General features: G+C 42.8%; 1 protein-coding gene across 1 annotated transcript in view; it reads right to left on the reverse strand.

Moving 5' to 3' along the window:
- Window positions 1-1,054: 1,054 nt before the first annotated feature.
- LOC125450148 (NACHT, LRR and PYD domains-containing protein 3-like) overlaps window positions 1,055-24,498 on the reverse strand; it is a 51,343-nt gene continuing 27,899 nt past the window's right edge. The window contains exons 5-12 of the mRNA XM_059643114.1: window positions 23,775-23,946; window positions 23,599-23,664; window positions 6,768-8,505; window positions 5,275-5,361; window positions 4,896-5,066; window positions 4,552-4,722; window positions 1,922-2,089; window positions 1,055-1,751 (exon numbers count right to left, since the gene is read on the reverse strand). Of these exons, the coding sequence (XP_059499097.1) occupies window positions 1,664-1,751; window positions 1,922-2,089; window positions 4,552-4,722; window positions 4,896-5,066; window positions 5,275-5,361; window positions 6,768-8,505; window positions 23,599-23,664; window positions 23,775-23,946 (2,661 nt within the window). The 3' untranslated portion in view covers window positions 1,055-1,663. The remainder of the gene's footprint in view (window positions 1,752-1,921; window positions 2,090-4,551; window positions 4,723-4,895; window positions 5,067-5,274; window positions 5,362-6,767; window positions 8,506-23,598; window positions 23,665-23,774; window positions 23,947-24,498) is intronic.

The raw sequence follows: 24,498 nt of genomic DNA on the forward strand, positions 1-24,498 counted from the left end.
GAGAGAGAGTGCGAGAGCGAGAGCGAGAGCAAGAGAGACATGGACACAGAGAGAGAGGGAGACACAGAGAGAGGGAGAAAGAAATGGGGGGGGGGAGAGAGAGAGAGAGAGAGAGAGAGAGAGAGAGAGAGAGAGAGAGAGAGAGAGAGAGAGAGAGAGAGAGAGAGAGAGACACACACACACGGAGAGACAGAGACGCGTTGCCAGCGGAGGTGGTAGACGCAGACACGTTAGCGTCTTTTAAGATATATTTGGACAGGTACATGGATGGGCAGGGAGCAAATGGACACAGAGCGTTACAAAATAGATAACAAAGTGTGGAGCTCGATGAACACAGCAGGCCAAGCAGCATCTCAGGAGCACAAAAGCTGGCGTTTCGGGCTTAGATCCTTCATCATCTCTGATGCGATTTCTGAAACGTCAGCTTTTGTGCTCCTGAGATGCTGCTTGGCCTGCTGTGTTCATCCAACTCCACACTTTGTTATCTTGGATTCTCCAGCATCTGCAGTTCCCATTATCTCTGTTAGAAAAGAGATGACAGGTTAGACAGAGGATCTTGATTGGCGTAGGCTTGGAGGGCTGAAGGGCCTGTTCCTGTGCTGTAATTTTCTTTGTTCTTTGCACACAGAGGCAGACACGCACACAGAAACAAAAAGAGCGAGACAGACACACACAAAGAGAAACACAAAGACAGAGAGTGGGGGGGGGGGTGGGAAACAGAGAGAGAGATCAAGAGAATGCAAGGCAGGGAGGGTGGGGCAGGCTGAGACAAACAGAGAGATAGCAAAGAGAGGAAAAGTCAGTCAGAAGTAAGGAAAGACATGGGCAGACTCAAGTCGTCTCACCACTGCATTTGGTCCCAGTTACCCAGCTACCCTGCTGGTCTCTCACTCCCATTTTCTCCCATGAGGTTTGCTTCAGGATGCCTAGTTCAGGGTGCGAGAGTGCGCGAGAGTGAGGTTAAAGGATCAAAACTGAGTACAAGATACCATTTTTATTGCAAAAATATACTTTATTTATACAAATTTATGTTAATACATATACATAGGTATGAAAGTGGTTCTTCACAGTCTTTGCATAGAAAGGAAGAACAAACATTAGAATTTCTCATTGCCTGCAGCTGCAAGACCAAGGCATTTCCTACTACTGCTCGACACTATTTGTGTACATTTGGAGCCGATAAGAGGGTCTGACAACAGAACAAACCCCCATTGCACTTTAGCAGAAGGAGATTAGATTGTGGTCTTTCCCCACTGCACCTTGGCAGCACCTGCCCCAAGATTTAGTGCATCCTTCAGCATGTAGTTCTGGACCTTGGAATGTGCCAATCTGCAACAATTGGTTGAGGTCAACTTTGGGTAGACCAAAGAGCATCTTTCACCATGTTGATGGTCTTCCAGGCACAGCTGATTGTTGCCTTGCCATGCATCCCGAAGAACAGACCACAGAGTCCTGTGTCACAAAGCTGCTTGGAATGAACCTCGACAAGAATCATGGCAAGTCTCTCCAGACTTCCTTTGCAAAAGCACATTCTAGGAGGAAAAGCACGAGTCTCTAACCCCTCCTTTGCAGATGGGTCCGACCTTCTGATCCAGGATCAGGGACAGTGGTCTTCTGGCACAGTGACACTGTTGAGAGCACAGCTATTTATGCATTGAAGTGTTCACACAATCACCTTCAGTCTGTGCCTGGATTCCTGCAGTGACTCCAGGTGTCTCTTTCCAGTTGGAGTGAACTGATTTTCCCACAGTCTGAAATAGATTAAAGACGTTATAGGAGATAAAAATAGTGAACGAAGCAGTCAAGAGAGGAGAAATATGGGTTAATATTTCAAAAATAACTACAAGTAAATACAGTCCACGAAAAGGGACTGAATCCTATTCATACGTTCTTTACTACATTGAATGTTATAAAGACTCACTCAATCCGCTCCAAACTCTTACTGTCCAGAATGAGACGGCTGATGGCTGGGACAGATCGGTCCGTGAAGAGGTTTGTTCCCAGTTTCAGAATGGTCAGTGACTGGTTTGTACTGAGGGCAGAGGCAAGATCTTTGGTACAAGAATCCGAGAGACTGGTACCCCATAGACTAGGGATCAGAGAGGGAACAAGAGAAATAGCAAGAGTAAGATGAAGCTCCCAATGTTTATTAATGACAACAATACCAACGCAAATAACTATCTTCAGTATCAGATGATGAAAAATTAACACCAGTCTCATGGTCTGGTTCCTGTTGTATAAGACAGCTTATACCTGAAAGTGTTAATTGACATAATGTGATAGATCAGTAGGATATGAAAGACTGCTCCCGGGAGGACTTAACTAACAATTAGTTGTCTCTATAGAGAGAGGCTGAATAGGCTGGCACTATTTTCCTTGGAGTGTTGGAGGCTGAGGGGTGACGTTATAGAGGTGTGTAAAATCACAAGAGGCAGAGATAGGGTAAATAGTCAAGGTCTTTTCCACGGGGTGGTGGTGGGGGTGGGAATAGAGGAGTCCAAAGCTAGAGGGCATAGGTTTAAAGGTGAGACACGAAGGATTTAAATTGCACCTAAGGGGCAACCATTTCCACACAGAGGGTGCACGTATGGAATGATCTGCCAGTGGAAGTGGTGGAGGCTAGTACAATTATGACATTTAAAAGGCATCTGGATCGGTACATGAATAGGAAATGTTTAAAGGGATATGGGCCAAAAGCTGGCAAATGGGACTAGACTAATTTATGGTATCAAGTTGGAATGGACGAATTGGATTGAGGGGTCTGTTTCCATGCTGTACATCTCCATGACGAACAAATTGCTGGAGCATTGACAAACATCCTTCTATCCTCTTTAGCTACAGGACCGAGAATAGCCAATGTTGTCCCATTGTTTAAGAAAGATAGCAGGATAATCCTGAAAATTACATGCCTGTGAGTCTCAGGTCAGTGATAGGGAAATTATTGGAGAAGATTCTCAGGGACATGATCTATATGCAAATAGACTTGGTGGTGATAGGCAGCGTGGGTTTGAGAGGGGGAGGTTGTGCCTCACTAACTTGATCAAGTCTTTTTGAGGGGATGGCAAAGATGATTGATGATGGAGAAGCAGTTGATGTTGTCTACATGGACATCAGTAAAGCATTTGACAAAGTCGCACATGGCAGACTATTACAAAAAATGAAGTCATCATTCAGGATCAGGAGTGAGCTGGCAAGATGGACATAGAACTGGCTTAGTCATTGGGTAGCGGTGGAAGGATGCTTTTCGGAATGAAGGGTTGTGACTAATGTTGTTCCATAGGGATCAGTGCTGGGACCTCTGTTGGTCATGATGTACATAAATGATTTGGAAGAAAATGTCGCTGGTCGAATTAGCAAGTTTGATGACGATATGAAGATTGGAGGAGTTATGGATAGTGAGGAAGATTGTCAGAGGATACAGCAGGATGTAGGTCAGTTGGTGGCATGGGCAGAAAAATGGCAGATGGAGTTTAATCCAGACAAATGCGAAGTGGTGCACTTTGGAAGTCAAATACAAGTGGAAATTATACAGTGAACGGCAGAACCCTTAGGAGTAGTGATATGCAGAGGGATGCAGGTGTGCAGGTCCACAGGTCACCGAAGGTGGCAGGTCAGGTAGATAAGGCAGTTAAAAAATGGCTTATATAGTGTGCTTGCCTTCATCGGAAGGGGTATTGGATGTAAAGATAGACAAGTTACGCTGTAGCTTTATAGAACATTAGTTAGGCCACAATTGGAATATTGCATACAGTTCTGGTTGCCACACCACCAGAAGGCTGTGAATGCTTGGAGAGGGTACAGAGAAGGTTTAATGGGAGGTTGCCTGGCATGAGGGATTTTATCTATGAAGAAAGGTTGGACAGACTGGGTTTATTTTCACTTGGATGCAGGAGGTTGAGGGGCGACCTAACAGAAGTTTACAAGATTGTGAATGGCATGAATAAAGTGGAAAGTACAAAGCGTTTTCCTAGGGTGGAGGGATAAATTACAAGGGACACGGGCTCAAGATGAGAGGTGGGAAGTTGAAAATAAGATGCATGAGGCAAGTTTTTTCACACAAAGGGTCAATACCAGGAACACATCGCCAGAGGTGGTTGTGGAAGCAGACACAATAGCAGCATTCAAAGATCAGCTAGACGAATACATGAATCGGAAGGGAATAGAGGGGCACAAATTCTGTAAGTAAAGACAGTTCTAGCATGAAAGGGCAAAATGGGGCAGCACAGACTAGGAGGGCCAAAGGGCCTGTTCCTTTGCTATATTGTTCTTTGACTCTATGGCTCAATGCTGTAACCATAACGCTTCGGTTGCAGTAACACGTACTTTGAAGTGTAGGCCGAAGTATTATCAACAACCTTGTAACTTCAGTGTTTGCGACTCACTCACAAATACTAAGTTGGAAATCCATTTGTTTATCCCAAGTGAGTATTTCCTCTGCCAAAGACCTGATGTGGCCATCATTCACCATTTGGCTTCAAGAGCTTGGACTGTGAACAACAAAAAGGAACAAGGGTGGACAGAACAAACGCAAAAACAAATAATAATTCCTACCCCAGGTTCACAATTTTGCAAGCCGGATTGCTCAATGCCACAGACAGCAGTTTCACTCCAGTATCTCCCAGTTTATTGTTACCAAGGTTAAGAACAGTCAATGACCGAACTGTACTGAGTGTGCAAGCGAGTTCTTCGATACAAGAATGTGTGAGATGATTATCAAGCAGCCTGGGAATTAGGCAGAATGGAGAGACCAGGTGAGAGAGAGAGAGATACAAGTAACAAAAAAACAGGGTAATTCCCCATTATTTATTCAGAATGCTATGATTGATAATGATAATAATGCTCAGTGTTGGACATTCTGTTACTCTAAATACAATCTCTCAAAGTTTGATACTTACACCAGTTCCTGAAGTTTACAGTTCACATTTCTCAGAACCACAAACAGTCGTTTCACTCCTAAATCTTCCAATTTATTTTCACCCAAATTTAGACTTATCAGTGACTGGTTGGTACTGAGAGCCGAGGCAAGATCCTGGGCACAAGAATCTGTGAGACTATTATCATTCAGCCTGGTGATCAAAACAGACAGGAATAACAGGGGTAAGCCACAAATGCTTGGTGGCTATTGTTAATTATTACCGATACAAATGATGAACAGAATGTGACTCCGATGCTAATAATGATAGGCAGTAGTTATTAATAACACTATCAATGGTAATTATGCAAATGATCAAGTATCCTGCTTTGAGAAACAATCATATACAATTTGATGCTTACTGCAGTTTTTCTATTTGACAATCCGGGTTCTTCAGCGCTTCAGATAACAGTTTCATTCCTTGATCTCTGAGATCATTGCTTCTCAACCTAAACACAAAGAAATAATGAGAAACAGTGTGAATGAAACTCTGCATCTGATACTATTTTGCTCTCGGCTAATAAACATTGAACAAACTTAATAAAATTAATAATCAGACTTTCCGGCCAATGGCAAAATATTCCATGGTGTCCACCTCTCAAAATGTTCAGGGGCCATTTATGACAGTATTTATTAATAATATCCTATTTACATGAGGTTTTTCAATGTTCACTTTGCCAATACACATTTTAAATGTACCCAGTTCTGCTAGTTCAGAACTACAGCAAGACAATGTTGTAACAGTCCCATTAAAATTGTTTTGCATTTATTTCGGGTGCAGATGTTTTGACAGTAATTGGGAAATTTTCAGAAGTTGCCTGTGTGTTGGGCATTTCATATGCAGGTTTGGATAATGTGTATATGCTGGATCAACTCCCAGTTTTAGCAAGCAAACACTTTCTAGGTGTGTGGCTCCAATGCCAATTGGTGTATGTCTGAACTGTAGGGACAGAGCATTACAAGTCATTAGTTTGGAGGCATTATATCTGTACATTTAAATTTCCCAATAATGTTTCAATTTAGGACTATAAATAATCCAATAATTACTAACATTTGGAACTGAAAGATGTTCTATATTCCATATAATTTTGTCTTCATTCATTTACACAATGTGGGCTTCATTGGCAGGACGAGCATTTATTGCCCATCCTTAACTGCATTATTCTGGGTGTGGGGTCATATGTAGGTTAGACAGGGTAAGGATGAAAATATCCTTACTTAAAAGGACATTAGTGAACCAGATGGGTTTTTCCTGACACTCAACAATGGAGTCATGGTCATCATTAGACTCTTTAATTCCAGATATTTATTGAATTCAAATTCCACTATCTGCCATGGTGGGACTTGAACCCAGGTTCTCAGAACATTATCTGTGCCCCTGGGTTAACAGTCCAATATCATCATCACTGGGCCATCGCCTTCCCCTTGCTCGTCCTCATTCCCCTCACCCTGCCAACAAGGCAAACACTAAACACTGGAATAAATAACTATATAATAGTTTGATAAGTTCCCATTCTGTTTCTAATTAAAATAGTAGATGTGCAATATATTTTAAATTAACTTTTGTTCAGCCACGTTACATTTTCTGTTTGCCTTCCATTTCTCCATGATACTTAATACAAGTTAATTTCAAAGGATCATAGCCTTTAGGTCAAACTTTCTAACTCTTCTGAAAAATCAACTTCAGATATTCCAGTCGAGATACAGTTTTAAACTGATTGTTTTACATGGGTTTTATTTGCGTTGAATCTGTTTATCTCTGCTTTCAGTAAAACGTATCCATGGCAACCGACAGCAAATATCACACGATTGTTCTACAACTTATCTGAAAGAATCAGATGTAAAGAAGAGATACCTCAACTCCCGGCATTTGTACAGTACGGGGCCCAGTCGCTGCAATCCTTCATGCTGAATATAACAGTTCTCGAGATCAAGGAGTTTTACTGTGTCACACAGACCAATGACATGTGACACAACAAAGCAGTCCACTGGTGTCAAATGAAGTCCACTAAACACAAGTATTTTCATGGATCCCACTACGGACCGAACTAATGCTTTATTCTGAGATTCAAAAAGGTATTGCAATTTTTTCAGAAGGTCCCTTTTATCGGTTTTGCTCCCTGTGTTTCGAATCTGTCCTTCGCCTATCTTCTTCAACCAGTCAATCACTTGGCAGGTTGTTTGATGAAGAAATGGACCCAGAAACTCCTCCAGGGGCCAAGCTGCCTGTGGGGAGGTCAGGCCAGCAACAAAACAGAGAAATATCTCATAACGGCCATCTGCCTTACTGTGAGCATCACTGAGGAGTTTCTGGATGTCCCTGGGATTTGGAGTCAAGAACTGTGCAAGTGCAGCTACAAATTCTTGGATGGTGAGGTGTGGGAATGTGTAAACCACAGTCTGGACTGAATCATCCCTCTCCAGAAGTTCCATGAGGAACCCAGACAGGAACTGGGAAGGTTGCAGACTGTACTGGATCAGTTCTCCATTTCTAAACACAATGTTTTTCTCAGAGACTCCTTTGAAGGCCATCTCACCAAGCTTCAGTATCACATCACGAGGGTTTTCAATTTTTCGGCCATGGTGTTTCAGAATGTTGTAAATATAGTAGGAATATAGTTGAGTGATGGTCTTGGGAACTCGTTGCTCTTTCCCGTCAGATTGTGAGAGGAAAGGACCCAGTGACTGACAGAGGATCCAGCAGTATGAAGGATTATAGGTCATTGTGTACAAGATCTCATTCTCTTTCACGTGTTTATAAACAGCTGCTGCCACTGTCCTATCTTCAAAAAACCTGTTGAAATATTCCTTCCGAACATCATCAGAAAATCCTAGGATTTCAGCCCAGACAGCGATCTCAGCCTTTTCCAATAAACATAACTCAGTGGGACGTGTGGTCACTAACACTGAACACCCTGGAAGCAGCTTGTGCTGGATTAAACCGTACACAATGTCAGACACTTCACACCAGCATTCGGGATCTGTGCACGTGGACTGCGATCCTGTATTTCTCCGACTGTCAGTAAAATCAATCCTCCCCTTGAATTCATCCAAACTATCGAATATAAACAGTAAACTCTCCGGTTTCTTCCAAAGATTTCCCAGAATGTTCCCAAAATAAGGATACTGATCCAGTATCAGATTTTCCAGGTTTATACTACAGTTAATAGTATTCAAATCTCGGAACTTGAAATAGAAGACAAATTGAAACTGTTGGTAGATCTTCCCAATGGCCCAGTCATAAACAATCTTTTGTATCATTGTTGTTTTACCAATCCCTGGTACCCCACTCAGTGCCACTGTACTCCCTGAACTGAAATTTGTCTGGGAAAACCTCCTCTGGAACAGCTGATTAGTTTGGACTTTTTCCAGTCCTCTCCAGAGGAATTTCTCTCGCCACTCTTCATGGTCTCGGCCTCTTGCCAGCAGCTCATGTTCTACTAGAATTCGATCCCGAACAGTAGAAATGACCGTGAGATCAGCATATTGATCAACTAGCTGGAAAATCTTCACCTTCTCCTTTACTTGGACAGTGTTCACTCTCAGTGTTTCAGTTTGTACCCGCAGCATCTCTTTATGTTTCTGTTGAGCATCTGGAATTAGAACAGGGAGAAAGTGGTTCTCAGTGTTAACTGCATTATTATACAAGTAGTATTTCAATGCTATTTCTTGATGCAATAAAATGTTAAACAATTTAAAATCAGAGATATAATGGAAATGGGTGTAGTTATTTGAATTTTTTGAAACCTCAATTGAAACTCAGTGATGGCAGAAAAACGTTAAATTCTTTCTGGATTCAAATTTCTACTGATCATGGAAATTTTAACAAAGCTGATTCTCTTTCTCAATCTCCTAATTTACTCACTGTCCCAGCATCCACTGCACTTCAGGGTTGCAAATTACACAGATTCATGGTCATTTGATTTGAATCATCATTGTCACATGTATTGAGATATAGTGAAAGGTATTGCTTTTGAATACTAACCAGACAAATTACACCTTACATAAACACATCAGGGATGCAGGATATAGTGTTACAGCTCAGAGAAGGTGCAGAAAACAAAAATCAACTGTAACATATGAGAGGTCCATTCATAAGTCTGTAAACAGTGGGGAAGAAACAGTTCTTGAACCTATTGGCGTGTGATTTCAAACTTTGTATCTTCTGCCCCATGGAAGAGGGTAGAAGAGAGTATAACTGAGGTGGGAGGGGTCTTTGATTAAATTGGCTGCTCATCTCTGTTTCCATTCTGCTACAACCTATCCCAAAACATGGGAATGACTTCTCATTCTAGATTTCCCCACGCAAGAAAGCATCCTCTCTACGTGTGCTTTGTCAATCCCTTGTAACATCTTATATACCTCAATTAGATGTTATCCCATTCTTCTAAATTCCAGAGAGTATGTGCCTGAACTGCTCAATCTGGCTTCAACTGACTAACCTCTCCTCCCTGGAATCAATTGAATGAACCTCTTTTGGATTGCTTCAATGCATCTATATCCTTCTTCAAGCAAGGGGACCAAATTGTATGCACTACTCCAAGTGTGGTGTCACTAATGCCTTGTCCAGTTGCAATAACGCTTCCCGACTTTTATATTCTATTCCATTAGCAATAAATGCCAAAATTCCGTTTGCCTTCCATATTACCTGCTGTACATGCATCTGAGTTTTCTGCAAGAAGACACCCAGATTCCTCTGCACCAAAGTACCAGAACATACAACATAGGACAGAACAGGCCCTTCGGTTCACGATGTTGCGTCGAACATGATGGCAAACTAAACTAATCCCTTTTACCTACACTTGGTCCATTTCTCTCGATTCCTTGAATATACATGCACTTATCGAAATGTGCTACCATCCCTGGCAGCATATTCCATACACGTACAGTCTCTGTGTAAAAATCTTGACTCTTGCATCTCCTTTGAATTTTCCCTCCCTCACCTTAAATGCATGAACCCTAGTATTAGACGTTTCAACTCCGTGGAAAAGATTCTGACAATCAACCTTATCTTTGGATGTGAGTTTGCTCGCTGAGCTGGAAGGTTAGTTTTCAGACGTTGTCACCATTCTAGGTAACATCAGTGAGCCTCCGACGAAGCACTGGTGTTATCTCCCGCTTTCTATTTATTTGTTTAGGTTTCCTTGGGTTGGTGATGTCATTTCCTGTTCTTTTTCTCAGGGGATGGTAGATTGGCTCCAAATCAATGTGTTTGTTGATGGAATTCCGGTTGGAATGCCATGCTTCTAGGAATTCTCGTGTGTGTCTCTGTTTGGCTTGTCCTAGGATGGATGTGTTGTCCCAATCAAAGTGGTGTCCTTCCTCATCTGTATGTAAGGATACGAGTGATAGTGGGTCATGTCGTTTTGTGGCTCGTTGATGTTCATGTATCCTGGTGGCTAGCTTTCTGCCTGTTTGTCCAATGTAGTGTTGTCCTAGGACAAGCCAAACAGAGACATGCACGAGAATTCCTAGAAGCATGGGAATCCAACCGGAACTCCATCAACAAACATACTGGCTCCAAATCAATCTACCATCCCCTGAGAAAAAGAACAGGAAATGACATCACCAACACAGGAAATGACATCACCAACGAGGAAACCTAAACAAATAAATAGAAAGCGGGAGATAACACCAGTGCTTCGTCGGAGGCTCACTGATGTTACCTAGAATGGTGACGAAACGTCTGAAAACTAACCTTCCAGCTCAGCGAGCAAACTCACATCAAGAACCTCAACCCGAGCTACAAATCTTCTCAAAACTCGCTAACCTTATCTATGCATTGCATAATTTTGTAGATTTCTATCAAGTCTCCCCTCAGGCTTCACTGCTCCAGAGAACGTTTTTCTAAAGTTTCTCACCATTTAGCTAATAAGCTGCCTTTCTATCGCTCTGACCCAAAATGGATAACATCACACTTATCCATGTTAAGCATCATCTGCCAAATTTGGTCCATTCACTTAACCTATCTGTATCCATTTGTAAATATTTTCTTTCTTCAGTGCAACTTACTTTCCCATCTATTTTAGTGTCACTAGCAAATACGGCCTTGTTACTTTTTAATCGCTGTATCCAAATCATTAATTTTAGCCTGTAAGTACTTAAGGCCTGATGACCAAACCCTGTGATATCCCACTAATTACGTCTTGCTAACCAGAAGAAGACCCATTTATCTAGGCTGTCTGCCTTCTGTTGGTTAGCTGATCCTCAATCCAAGCCAATGACTATCCCCAGCGCCGTGTTATCTTACCTTGTGTACAAAATCTTGTGTGTGGCACCGCAGCAAAAGCCTTCTGGAAGTTCAAATATACAAGGTCTACAGGATCCCCATTATTCACCTTGCTTGTTACACAGTCATACAGCACAGAAGAAAACCCTCTGGTCAACCAGTCCATGCCAAACTTAATTCCAAACTAAACTTGTGTCGCCCACCTGCTCCTTGCCAATATCCCTTGAAACTTTTTCCATTTAAGTATTTTTCTAGCTGTCTTTTAAACATTAAGTATGCCCACATCCGCCATTTCCTCCGGAAGATTATTCCACACATGAAACATCTATGTAAAAAAGCCGCTCCTCACGTCTATTTCAAATCCATCTCTTCCTACCTCAAAAAGATGCCCCCTCAGCTTGCAATCCCCCATCCTAGGAAAAAAATACAACTATCATTAAATCTAACAAGATCCCTCACAAGTTTACAAACTTCTATAAAGGTCACTTCTCAACCACCTGTGTGCCAGTCAAACATGTTCCAGCCATTTCAGCCTTTCTTTGTAACTCAAACCCTCCATTCCTGAAAATACCCTGACTCATCTCTTCTGAACCCTCTCTGGCTTAATAATATCCTCCTTATAAGTGGGTCACCAGACTGGATACAGTACTTCAGAGGAAACCTCACCAATGTCACATACAACCTCACCATGACTTCTCAACTCCTCTGCTCAAAAGACAGAACAATGAAAGCAAGAAAGGTAAACACTCAACCACCCAGTCCACTTGAGTCACAAATTTCTTAGACAAACTCTAGCAAATTAATCATGACTTACCCCAGAAAGCAAGGTTGACTCTTATGGACGCATGTTGAACTAACTGGTCTGTAGTTTCCTACTTTCTGAAGACTTCCCTTTTTGAATAAGGGCATTTCAGACTATCAATAGCAAATGCGTACCGTTTGCTCAAGTCTGGTGTGGTGCAATAAGGGTTGGTGACTTTAAAATTTAGACTAAGTTTTTCCAATCCGCTGGAACCTTCACTCCATCCAGGAAATTTGGGAACATTCTAACCAATGAATAAGCTATCTCTGCTGCCACTTCCTTTAAGACCCTAATAGGTAGGCCACTAGGTCCTGGGGACTTGTTTGCTTTTAATCCCAATAGTTTGATCCATACATTCTCCCAAATGATTAAGTTTTTCCCCCTGTATAAAGCCTCTGTATTGACTGTTATAACTGGGGTGTTATGAGTGTTCTCCACTGTGAAAATTGATGTAAAATACTAATTTAGTAATTACCATTTCTGTGTTTCCCCCTATTAGCTCCACTATCTCTTCCTCCAATGGACCAAGTTGAGACAGACTTTGGGCAGGTTACACAGGTAACATGTTTAGAAAAGAAGAACCCTGTGCGTGGATTAAATTTCCACTGAAATTTCAATCAAGCTTTGGAGGCTGTGTAGTAGAAAAATAATAAACTGATTGTATGTAGAATGCAACCCACGTGCTATTTCCACCATTTCCGGAAATTTCAGACCCACATCATTTACTTTGCAGTTAATCTCTATGTTTGTAATAACACTTCCTCTTTGTCCCTGTTTCAGCTTATCTGTTGAAGAATCCATCAGACCCTTTGTTATCTTTAGCCTTGAACACTTATTCTCGCCGGAGATCATCCCAAACTGTACCCTCTATAAATATGAAGGAAACTGTATCCATGAACCCCATATCTTAATTCACATAAAGACTTCTTCAATCATTACACATGCACTTACTGTCCAATACTGACTCCCTTTGTGACAATATCTCAGTTCAAACTTTATAGATCTATTTTTCAAAAATCAGTCTACAGCCTTGGCACACCTCCCTATCACTGTAACTTACTACAGTGTTGCATTCCCGAAAAGACCTCCATACTCCTCAATTCTAGAATATTTACAAAACCCACATTTCCACCACAAGCAATCACAATGAGGTCAAGTTCCTAGTACTTGAGTGACGAAAAGCATGTCCACACCTTGCTTTATATATAGTGGTGTCAGATGGTTCACCTGAGGGATAGTTTATACTTTGAACAGAGTACGGCAGTCAAATGTTAAATGACTGATAACTCAGCATGAGGCCAATTCGTTCAGAGTGCAGAATATACTGGGTTTGAGAATATTGTGTAGACAGTTGTTAAATTGTTATTGTTTCAAGTTACTATACAATTATCCCAGCTATTAGCTGAACTTCAGCACTCAGCTGTCAAAGGGAAAGCAAAAGAATAACTTGAAGGTTCAGAAATAGTAGGAACTGCAGATGCTGGAGAATCTGAGTTAACAAGGTGTAGAGCAGGATGAACACAGCAGGCTAAGCAGCATCAGAGATTTAGATTAGATTCCCTGCAGTGTGGAAACAGGTGCTTCGGCCCAACAAGTCCACATTGCCCCTTGAAGCATCCCACCCACACCCACCCCGCTATAACCCACACAGCCCTGAACACTATGGGCAATTTAGCATGGACGATCCACCTAGCCTGCATATCTTTGGACTGTGGCAGGAAACCAGAGCACCCGGAGGAAACCCAAGCAGACACAGGGAGAACGTGCAAACTCCGCCCAGACAGTCACCAGAGGCTGGAATCAAACCCGGGTCCCTGGTGCTGTGAGGCTGCAGTGCTAACCACTTAGCCACCATGCCGCCCGGTGGCGGAGGAGCAGGAAAGCTGACGTTTCAGGCCTAGACCCTTCTTTGGAAATGGGGAAGGGGAAGGAGATTCTGAAATAAATAGGGAGAGGTGGATAGAAGATGGATAAAGGAGAAGATAGGTGGAGAGGCGGCAGACAGGTCAAAGAGGCGGGCGTGGAGCCAGTAGAGGGGAGTGTGGGTGACGAGTTAGGGAGGGGATAGGTCAGTCCAGAGGGGACAGAAAGGGGATAGGGGGAGGAAGAGATAATGGGAACTGCAGATGCTGGAGAATCCAAGACACAAAATGTGAGGCTGGATGAACACAGCAGGCCAAGCAGCATCTCAGGAGCGAAAAAGCTAACGTTTCGGGCCTAGACCCTTCATCAGAGAGGCTCTGATGAAGGGTCTAGGCCCGAAACGTTAGCTTTTGTGCTCCTGAGATGCTGCTTGGCCTGCTGTGTTCATCCAGCCTCACATTTTGTTGTAGGGGGAGGAAGGACAGGTTGAGGAGGTGGGGACAAGCTGGGCTGGTTTTGGGATGCAGAAGGGAGGGGAGATTTTGAAGCTTGGTGAAGTCCACATTGACACCATTGGGTTGCAGGGTTCTCAAACGAAATATGAGGTGCTGTTCCTGCAACCTTTGGGGTGACATCGTTGTGGCACTGCAGGAGGCCCAGGATGGACATGTCATCTGAGGAATGGGAAGGAGAATTGAAATGGTTCATGACTGGGAGGTGCAGTTGTTCAGCGCAGACCGAGCGTAGGTGTTCTGCAAAGTGGTCCCCAAACCCCAAGGTTCATACAGGAATCAGAAGGGAAGAATAAGGGAACTTGATGTACCGTGTCCGCATTCATACTGACAGATAGTAATGGCATTTATACCAATAATTCAGTATGGATCAAAATGAACATAATTATCCAGAGTGCAGTTTACATAGATCCTGCCAGAATTTCAGTGTATCAGGATCATGCCAGGTATGTACAGGGTATCACAATGTCTCAAGTTCCTGTTGGGTGTCTGCATGATTTCAGTGAATCAGGATGCAGCCAGGGGTGGACTGAGTTTCATGGTGTATCAGGAAACTACCAGATGTGTACAGGCTTTCACAGCGCTTCAGGATCCTAGCCCCAGGCATGTACACTCTGTATCAGGATCCTGCTGGGTGTGTACAGAATTTCACAGTGTATCTGGATCCTGTTGGGTGTAAAGAAGGATTCTGCCAGGTGTAAAAAGGTGTTTCGCAGCATCTTAGGGTCCTGTCAGGCATGTACAGGGTTACACAGTGTATTGGGATCCTGTCTGAGGCATGAACAGGCTTTCATACTATCAGGATCCTGGCAGGTGTGTACAGGATTGCACAGCTTAAAACGAAAGCACAACTTTCGAGGATCTGATAAGTTGCATAGAATGAAGCAAGAATGGAAGGAAGAATGGAAGGTACCAATGGCGGCACGGTGGTTCAGTGGTTAGCACTGCAGCTTCACAGCGTCAGGGGCCTGGGTTCAATTCCAGCCTTGGGGAGTTTGCACATTCTCCCTGTGTCTGCATGGGTTTCCTTCGGGTGCTCCGGTTTCCTCCCACAATCCAAAAATGTGCAGGCTAAGTGGATCGGCCATGCTAAATTGCACATAGTGTTCAGGGGTGTGTGGGTTATAGAGGGATAGGTCTGGGTGGGATGCTGCAAGGTGCGGTGTGGACTTGTTGGGCCGAAAGTCATGTTTCCACACTATAGGGAATCAAATCTAAATGCATGGCGATTAATACGAGCATTGCAGCAAGGCAGAGAGTTACTGAACCTAACAGGCAAATCAGGCTGGTGGTTACAATAACAACCAACATGACAGAACTAACTTCTTGGTTTCTGAATGCATGCTGTTTTCATAATATATCTGAATTGAACAGTATAAATGCATTAAATACACAGATTCTGAAAGCTATCGAGATAGGCTGCAAATTGATCAATACTTGAATCAAACATTCAACGTTACATGATATGTTCTCAGGGGTAGTACATTTGGATAGATAGAAAACTGGCCAATTAACAGGCAGCAGAGTCAATAAAAATGGTTCATATTCTGTTGCAATATGTTAACAAGTGGTGTGCCACAGGGATTAGTGTTTTGTAAACTGCACAAATTGTTAAAATAAAGGAACTGAAGGTATGATTGCTGAATTTGCTGATGATACAAAGTAAATTGGAAACAAAGTTGTAGAGAGGACGTGGGACATTACAAGCTGAAATTGATGGGTTAAGTGAGTGGACAAAGTTCTGGCACACACAGTACAATGTGGGAACATATGAAACGGTAGCAACTTACTGAGCTCTGAGATGCAAAGAGAAATCAGAAAAGCTAAATGCATTTCTGCTTTATTGCCAGGAGAGTGTACGTTCTGGGAGGTTACGCATCAGTTATACAGGGAATTGGTGTACTTTGTACAGTAGTGGGCTCCTTAGTGAACAAAGGATGTAAATGCATTGGAGGCTGTTCAGACCAGGTTTACTAGTCTAATTTCTAGACTGGGCAGGTTTTCTTATGAAAAAAGCATGTTTTGACTCGGCTTTTATCTGGAGAGAAAATGCAAGGTGACAGGACTGAAACAGAGAAGGACACATTAACCTTCTTGTTAGGTTACACGTAGGAAGCTTGTTTCCTCTTGTAGGCGGATCGAGAATCTGGGTACTCATTGAAAGGTAAGTGGCTGCCCATTTAAGACATCAATAAGGAGAATTTTTTATTTTCTTGCAGTCATGAGTCTTTGGATCTCAATTCTTTAAAAAGCAATGAAATTAGAGGGTTGTATATTTTTAAGATGGAGGTGGATAAACAACGGCGTGAGGAGGGTGCAGGAGGAAAGGTGGAAAAACCAAATTAGCCACTTATTGAATGGCGGAGCATTCTTGAGAGGTCAAGCGTCCTACATCTGCTCCGAATTTGTATGTTCTTATGCATGAGTTCAGGAAAGACTGAATGGTCAGAAAAATCACAAAGGAGCTCTGTTAATTAAAAATGATGTTGATATAATGGAGAAATGTATGACCTTCGTTCTGAAGATCAGGATGTAGAAAGAATTTAGAGATGGGATATACTAAACATAAGAACTTGCTTGTGGGAATGGTCTTTGCCCTCCTAACAGTAATCACACTATATTTAGGAATTCAGGAAGAAGTAATGGAGGTCGATGTGAAAGCTACAGGAATGACCGTGAGCAATTAGAATCTAAATGTAGATTGAAGGAATTACATTCTTCAGGTGGCCAACAGAATGGGTTCATGATGAATGCTTTTGGGAGTATTTCTCATTGTGGCGTGCTTTGCAGCCAGATAGTATTAGATTAGATTTCCTACAGTGTGGAAACAGGCCCTTCGGTCCAACAGGTCCACACTGCCCCTTGCAGCATCTCACCCAGGCCCATCCCCCTATAACCCACACAGCCCTGAACACTATGGGCAATTTAGCATGGACGATCCACCTAGCCTGCATATCTTTGGACTGTGGCAGGAAACCAGAGCACCCGGAGGAAACCCACGCAGACACAGGGAGAACGTGCAAACTCCGCCCAGACAGTTACCAGAGGCTGGAATCAAACCCGGATCCCTGGTACTGTGAGGCTGCAGTGCTAACTAGTAGGCTATTCGAATTCACTAATGCCAAATGAGACTGGAATGATCTGATAGTGAAGGTGCCTTAGGCAGCACTGATCAGAAATGATTGAATTTCATATTTAGTTCGAGGGAGAGATTAGTGGATCTAAGATAACTATTTCAAAGTGAAATAAACGGATTAGATTGTGAATGCAGAGCTGGCTATGGTTAACTGAGAAATTAGGTGAAAAGGTACATTCAAGTGCAGAGAAAATGCTCCATGAGAGGGGTGCACTTTCCACGGCGCAAAAAAGTAGTTCAAAATAGTATCACAGAATTGTTTCAGAAGGCCATTCAACCCATTATTTCTGCTAGCTTGCTAAACACTTTGACTTGGAGCCAATCTTTTGCCTTTTCCCTGTAAGCTGAATGTTGTTTAAATAGAAACAATCATCTTACCCTACTGAGTCTGCGTCAATCACGATTGCAGGCAGTGCATTTCAGATCTAGCAACTCACTACTTGGAAATGTTGTTTTCCCTTTCATCTTACATTTAACTTTTTCCCCAGAAGCCATTCAAAACTTGACACTCTGGTTCTTGATGCTTTGACGTGTAGTAACAGCTTCTCCCTATCCAAATGTGTCCAAACTCATGATTGAGAACTTCTATCACAATTTCCCTCAGCCTTCTCCTCTCCTAAGAAAATTGCCCAATTCCTCTAATCTATCCGCATAACTGAAGTGTCTCATGCCTGAAGCTAGTCCCAGATAACCAGGGAAGTAAAGTGGGTTTTAAATTAAACTGTGAGTACAAGGGCCCAAATTTGGGAAGTTGTGGCAAATCAAAGAATGAGGAAAATGCAATGGAAGGAATTAATGTGGGAAATGATAGACAGCCAATAACAGGGAGGAACAGAGAATGCAGATCTCAGATAAGCAGCAGATACAACTAAAGATTACCAAAAATAATAAAATGGTCTAACGTTTTGCACTGTTTTTGGATCTACTTGGCATCTGAAACAAAATCAGATTAACTAGTAGTACAAATTGAGATAAATGTTTACAATCTATTGGCCTTAACATTAGCTGGGCTGCAGAAAGACCGAGTTTGGAATCTGAATACTGAAGGACACGTAACATTTATGATGAACAGGAAGCTAGGAAGGGTGGAGTAATGGCTCTTTTAATTAAAGATGATATTAGCACAATAGAGAAGGAGAACCTAAATTCAGGAAACTAGGATACAGAAGCAGTCTTGGTAGAGATGAGGAATGGTTCACTACTGTCCTCTGGGGAAGGAGACTGCCATCCTTACCTGGTCTGGCCTACACTTGACTCCAGGCCCACAGTAATGTGGCGGATTCTTAACTGCTCTCTGGGCAATTAGGAATGGACAATAAATACTGCCTAGCCAGTGACAACCTCATCTCATGAATGAATGAAGAAAAAAAATGATAAAGACAAGAGATCAATTATGGCACGCCCCCTAACAGTAGCTAAATGTTAATAATGGTATTTGCCAGGCCATGAGGCTGCAGATTGCGCTGGAGTACAATTCTGCTGTTGTTGTTGTCCCACAGTGCCTCAAGGAAGCCCAGTCTTGAGCTGCTAAGTCTGTTTGATGTCTGTTCCAATTAGCACGGTGCTAGTGCCACACAACATGATGGAGATTATTCTCAATGTCAAAGTGGTGCTTCATCTCTATAAAAGACTGTGTGGTAGTAACTCTTACCAATACTGTCATGGACAGCTGGCAGATTGTTTATGGAGGAGGTCAAAAACATGCTATGGACTCCTGCGAAGGTGTTGCCTGTTAACTCAGGTCCTGTGACAAGCAACTGCCAGTTGAAATGGCGTAAGGAATGGAGGCTCCGTGAGGCTACTGCAATTGAGAATGCAGTGTGGATCTGGCCATTCCCCAGGTGGATCCTTAAACAAAGCTGCTTTGGCTGCTGCTTTGAAGGAGAGCGGGCGCAGGATTCCAATGACTGGCCTGAAACTTCTTTCAGCAGTGGTTTTTGGTGGCGATCTGGGTCTCCTTGTGGTTGCATTGCCATTGGTCTGTGACTCCACATGGGTTTTCTTCAGTATCGTAGAATATGGTCTTTGAGCCCAGAGCCAAGAAACTGACTAAACTTTCTATTTTTAATTTTTTTTATTATACTAGTGTGGAAAGGCTGTTACTCTTAACATTTTACTTAGTCAGATGTACAGCATAAAAACACACTCTATGGTCCAACTCGTCCATGATGACCAGATATCCTAAATTAATCTAGTCCTATTTGCCAACAGTTTGCCCATATCCCTCTATTCTATTCACATAGCCATCGAGATGCCTTTTAAATGGTGCAGTTGTATCAGCCTCCACCACTTCCTGTGGCAGCTCATTCAATACATGCACCAATCATTGGGAAGCCAGGATTTGTTTTTCGGTCTTTCATTGCCCTTGAACCGAGTGGCTTGGTTAGGGCCATGTTAGAGGGCAGATAAAAGTCAGCTGTATTGCTGAGAGCGCAGGGTCACATGTAGGCTCAAACCAGGTAAAGATGGCAGATTGCATCCCATCAGTGAATTAGTGAACTGGATGGGTTTTTACAAAAAAAAATTGATGGTAATTTCTTGGTCACAACCACTGAGAATAGCCTTAGAATTCCAATCAAATTAATGGAATTCTAACAGCAGCTTTCTTTATATTACTAATTTATTACCATGATTTTGTATTTTTAGAAGGTCTGTAATCCTGGACTTTTTATTTCTTTATTTTTCTTTCTTTTCCCTCTAAGAATTTGTACTCAGGAATCTGTACCAAGGCACCTTTGTACCTAAGATAGCGCCACATGTAGCATCTTGTGAATTTTAAACTGTACTCACAAGTACATATAGCAATAAAGCTAATTCACCCATTCCTTATTCATTCAAGTATATTTTTTAATGCTCTTGTTGGTTCCCTCAGCACCTGTCACAGACCTAGTCTAGCGGTCACATAGAACATAGAAAAATACAGCGCAGAACAGGCCCATCGGCCCTCGATGTTGCGCCAGCCTGTGAACTAATCTAAGCCCATTCCCGTACACTATCCCATCATCATCCATCCTTTAGGATCTGATGAGCTTGAGCTTGATGTGCTGCTGCTAAGCCACTCTTGGTGGTAGACATTGAAATCCCCCACTCACAGCACATGTTGCACCCTTGTCACCCTCAGTGCTTCCTCCAAATGGTATTCAACATGGAGGAGTACGGATTCATCAGCCAAGGGAGGATGGTACATGGTGATCAGCAGGAGGCTTCTTTGCCCATGTTTAACCTGAAGCCGGGAGATGTCATGGTGTCCTGCTGCAATGTTGAGGGCTCCGAGGGTAACTCCCTCCTGAATGTACACTACGGTGTGCTGAATTTGGCATGCCAGAGGGATAGAACACATCCAGGAATGGTGATGGCTGTGCTTGAGAGATTGTTTGTAATATATGATTTCGCAGTGTGACTAAGTCTGGCCATTGTTTTGACTAGTCTGCGAGACAGCTCTCCCAATTTTGGCTCTAGCCCCCAGAGGTTATTAAGGACGGCTTTGCACAGTTGACATGGCTGTTTCTGCCATTGTCTTTTCTGGAGCCTTGGTCGATGTCAGGTTGTCTATCCAGACTAACTTCCTTGTTGAGGCTTTGAAGCAACTGATATAACTGAGAGGCTTGCTTGGCTATTTCAGAGGGCAGATGAGAGTTAACCCATTGCTACGGCTCTGGAGTTTGGTATAGGCCAGACCAGATGAGAATGGCACATTTCCTTCCCTGAAGGACATTTGTGATCAGTAATTTTATTCTATGAAGCAACATTTAGGATTGATGATGAAGCCAAGAAACATTCAACTCGTTTTTGAAAGGCCTTTGAACTTCTGGGGTGGAATCACCCTAGCCCCTGAGCAATATGGGTCATGCCAAGAAAAGTTGGCAAAATTAGATTAGATTCCCTACAGTGTGGAAACAGGCCCTTTGGCCTAACAAGTCCACACCACCACTTGGAGCATCCCACCCAGACCCACCCCCTTTAACCCACACACCCCTGAACAATACGGGCAATTTAGCAAGGCCAATCCACCTAGCCTGTACATCTTTGGATGTGGGAGGAAACCGGAGCACGTGCAGAAAACCCACACAGACACAAGGAGAATGTGCAAACTCCACATGGACAGTTGCCCGAGGCTGGAATCAAACCTGGGTCCCTGGCACCGTGAGGCCGCAGTGCTAACCACTGAGCAACCGTGCCACCCCAAATGATGAAGGGTCGAGGCCCGAAACATCAGCTTTAGTGCTCCTAAGATGCTGCTTGGCCTGCTGTGTTCATCCAGCTCCACACTTTGTTATCTCGGATTCTCCAGCATCTACAGTTCCCATTAACTCTAAAGTACCAAGGCTATTGGCAATAGCATTTGTGCCAGCTTACACAGCATAATATCCTTTCCTTGCGATGAGGCTTGTGCTGCGACCCGTGCTGTAGGCTTTGGCCATATACAGCTGCCTTTCCCCAAGTGATGGGTGCGATATAGAGAACACATGTTGGGTTGAGAGGATCGTATCATAATGCGGTGAGAAAGGTTATCTGTGCTTATTAGTACGACTTCTTACAAGTTTGTGCTAGGTATTCTGGAAACTGGTCTGACTGGAAACATCCTTCGAAATTCATGTTTCTCTTGTGTTTGAGGGGCCTTACAAGGATGGTTATGGGAGACAAAGGTATCCAGTCTGATATGGCTAATGATTTAGTTAGGTAAAGCCCCTGACCCACTAAGGCACAGCATGGATTCAAAGCATCCCATTCTTCTACTATGGTCTTGGTGAAGCAGACATTAGGCCTGAAGGTGAGGTTTTGCTGTTTGATTGGTCTGTAGGTTCCTTACAATACAGTACAGTACACAGTATATAATCTTAGCGTGCTTTGCTCTGCTCAACTGAAGCAGAAAAGGAGGGATGTGGCAGAGTCTGATGAGCCAGGAGAGTGGGAGTGGTCTTCCATCGGGGAGAGGAGGAAATTAAGTAGGAGGAGCATCACCTTCTTTTGTTGTACTTAAGGTCACAGCAGTGCTGGGCACCAAAAGCCAGATGGGTCTCCACTGACCCCCCCCGTTTCAGCAAGTATGGGGGAAATGACCATTCATTTCCAGCCAAACTCTTGGTGCTCAAAAGGCAAGCAATGCCGTTCTACACAGAGACAAATATAACTTCTGTTTGTTTTTAATTCACTTTTTCTACTGGCGAATAAAAATGATTGCTGAAGCAACTAAAGGCTTTCCTTATGTGTTGGTCCTACATTGAACAATAAGATGATACCAGGTTGTTGAGAACTTAGGGAAAGAATAGAAATGACTTAGTGAAGGTTCCAAGATGTGATAAGAACAGCGAAGCTGTGTGGCTTAATGCTTGAGCTGCAATATATGTAAGAATATAAGAGAGGAGACAATAGGCTAGTTGTATTATCAGTAGACAACTAATCTAGAAATTCTACTAATGTTCTGGGAGCCTCTGTTCAAATCTCACCATGGCAGATAGTGGAATCTGAATTCAATAAAGAATCTAGAATTAAGGGTATAATGCCAAATGTGAGAAAAAACCCATCTGGTCAATTAGGGAAGGAAATCAGCCATCCTTAACTGGTCTGGCCTACATGTGACTCCAGAAATACAGTAATATGGTTGACTCTTAAATGACCTCTGGGAAGTTAGGGATGGTTGATAAATGCTGGCCAGCCAGATATGCTCACATCCTGTGAATGAATAAAAATGCAGATGCACGTGAAAGAAAGTGTCTGCTATGCCAGCTATGTGTCCCAAGAAGCACTAATTTGTGATTAATCTCATTACGTACACAGTGAAGAAAACCTCCAAACTGCCAAATGCTTGACAGGGTGCATGACTGCAGTTCAAAGATGACAGCCAAATCCAGGGATCCCAGGAAACCTTGGAAGTGGTGTTTACCTCCATCAATAGCGATTGGGAGATTTGGGCTAGCATCAGATGGTAACAAAGGGGAATGGCAGATAGTTAATAGAGTGAGTTTGGTGAGATTGCAACAAAATCCACCAGGGGTCACAAGAAGCAAGTTTCCATGAATCTGACCAAAAAAATGCCACTTTGAGAATTTGTGGTAAAATTCAGTCTCCATATTCCCAGTTCAGGCAAACATTCTCGTTTTCAGAAGTCAACTTGTAGTTTAAGATCTACATTTCATCTCTTACCTTTCAGATGACCGGGTATTTCGGATAAACCTTGAGCATGTTCCATTGCATCAAATGGATTAGAACCTGTTTAAAAATCAATAGACTTTATGAAATTGATCTGTGGAATAGTGAAAGCCACAGAGTTGCTGTATTGCTAAATCAGAAATTGAATACAGTGTGTGATTTTATCATACCAAACTCCTGTACTTGTTTCAGTATTTTGTCCAACTTTGGTAACACGTGGCGCATTCTCACAAAGGATTCCCACATCACCCTTCGGGCCCAAGAACCTTTCTCCATCACCAGTTTTAGAAGCAGTTTGGAACTGTCGGCCCGGATCTGCTTCTCCACAAGCTCAATGATTTTCTGTGAAGAATGTTGATGAATACACTGAGGCGTGAGTGAAAGTCAAAACACCAAAAATGTGCAGAAAGTGACGGGAACTTCCAGTTTTCCTGGATGTCTGACACGCTGTTCTAATGATATTGCCACTACTTTACCAAAGAAATAAAACTGCAGTGAACAATGACTCAAGTGGCAGGAAAGATGTGATTCTGAAATGAAGGAGGTAAACGGTTTTAGAAATTCCCAGCAACTAAATGAAATGACCAATGCTATTATTGGTTAGGAGAATCGAACAGACAGAGCAGCATTGGAAACTTAACTACTTCAATCACTAGAGGTAATAGGAACTGTACATTCTGGAGAATCTGAAATAACAAAGTGTGGAGCTGGATGAACACAGCAGGCCAAGCAGCATCTTAGGTCTAGGCCCAAAACGTCAGCTTTCCTGCTCCTAAGATGCTGCTTGGCCTGCTGTGTTCGTCCAGCTCCACACTTTGTCATCTCCTACTTCAATCACTATTCCCTCTAAAAATTAAAGCAGCACGACAACTTTGGTTTTGGAAATCTGTTCTC

This window comes from Stegostoma tigrinum, chromosome 48 (genome assembly GCF_030684315.1).
Source record: "Stegostoma tigrinum isolate sSteTig4 chromosome 48, sSteTig4.hap1, whole genome shotgun sequence".
In the NCBI taxonomy this organism is placed as follows: domain Eukaryota; kingdom Metazoa; phylum Chordata; class Chondrichthyes; order Orectolobiformes; family Stegostomatidae; genus Stegostoma; species Stegostoma tigrinum.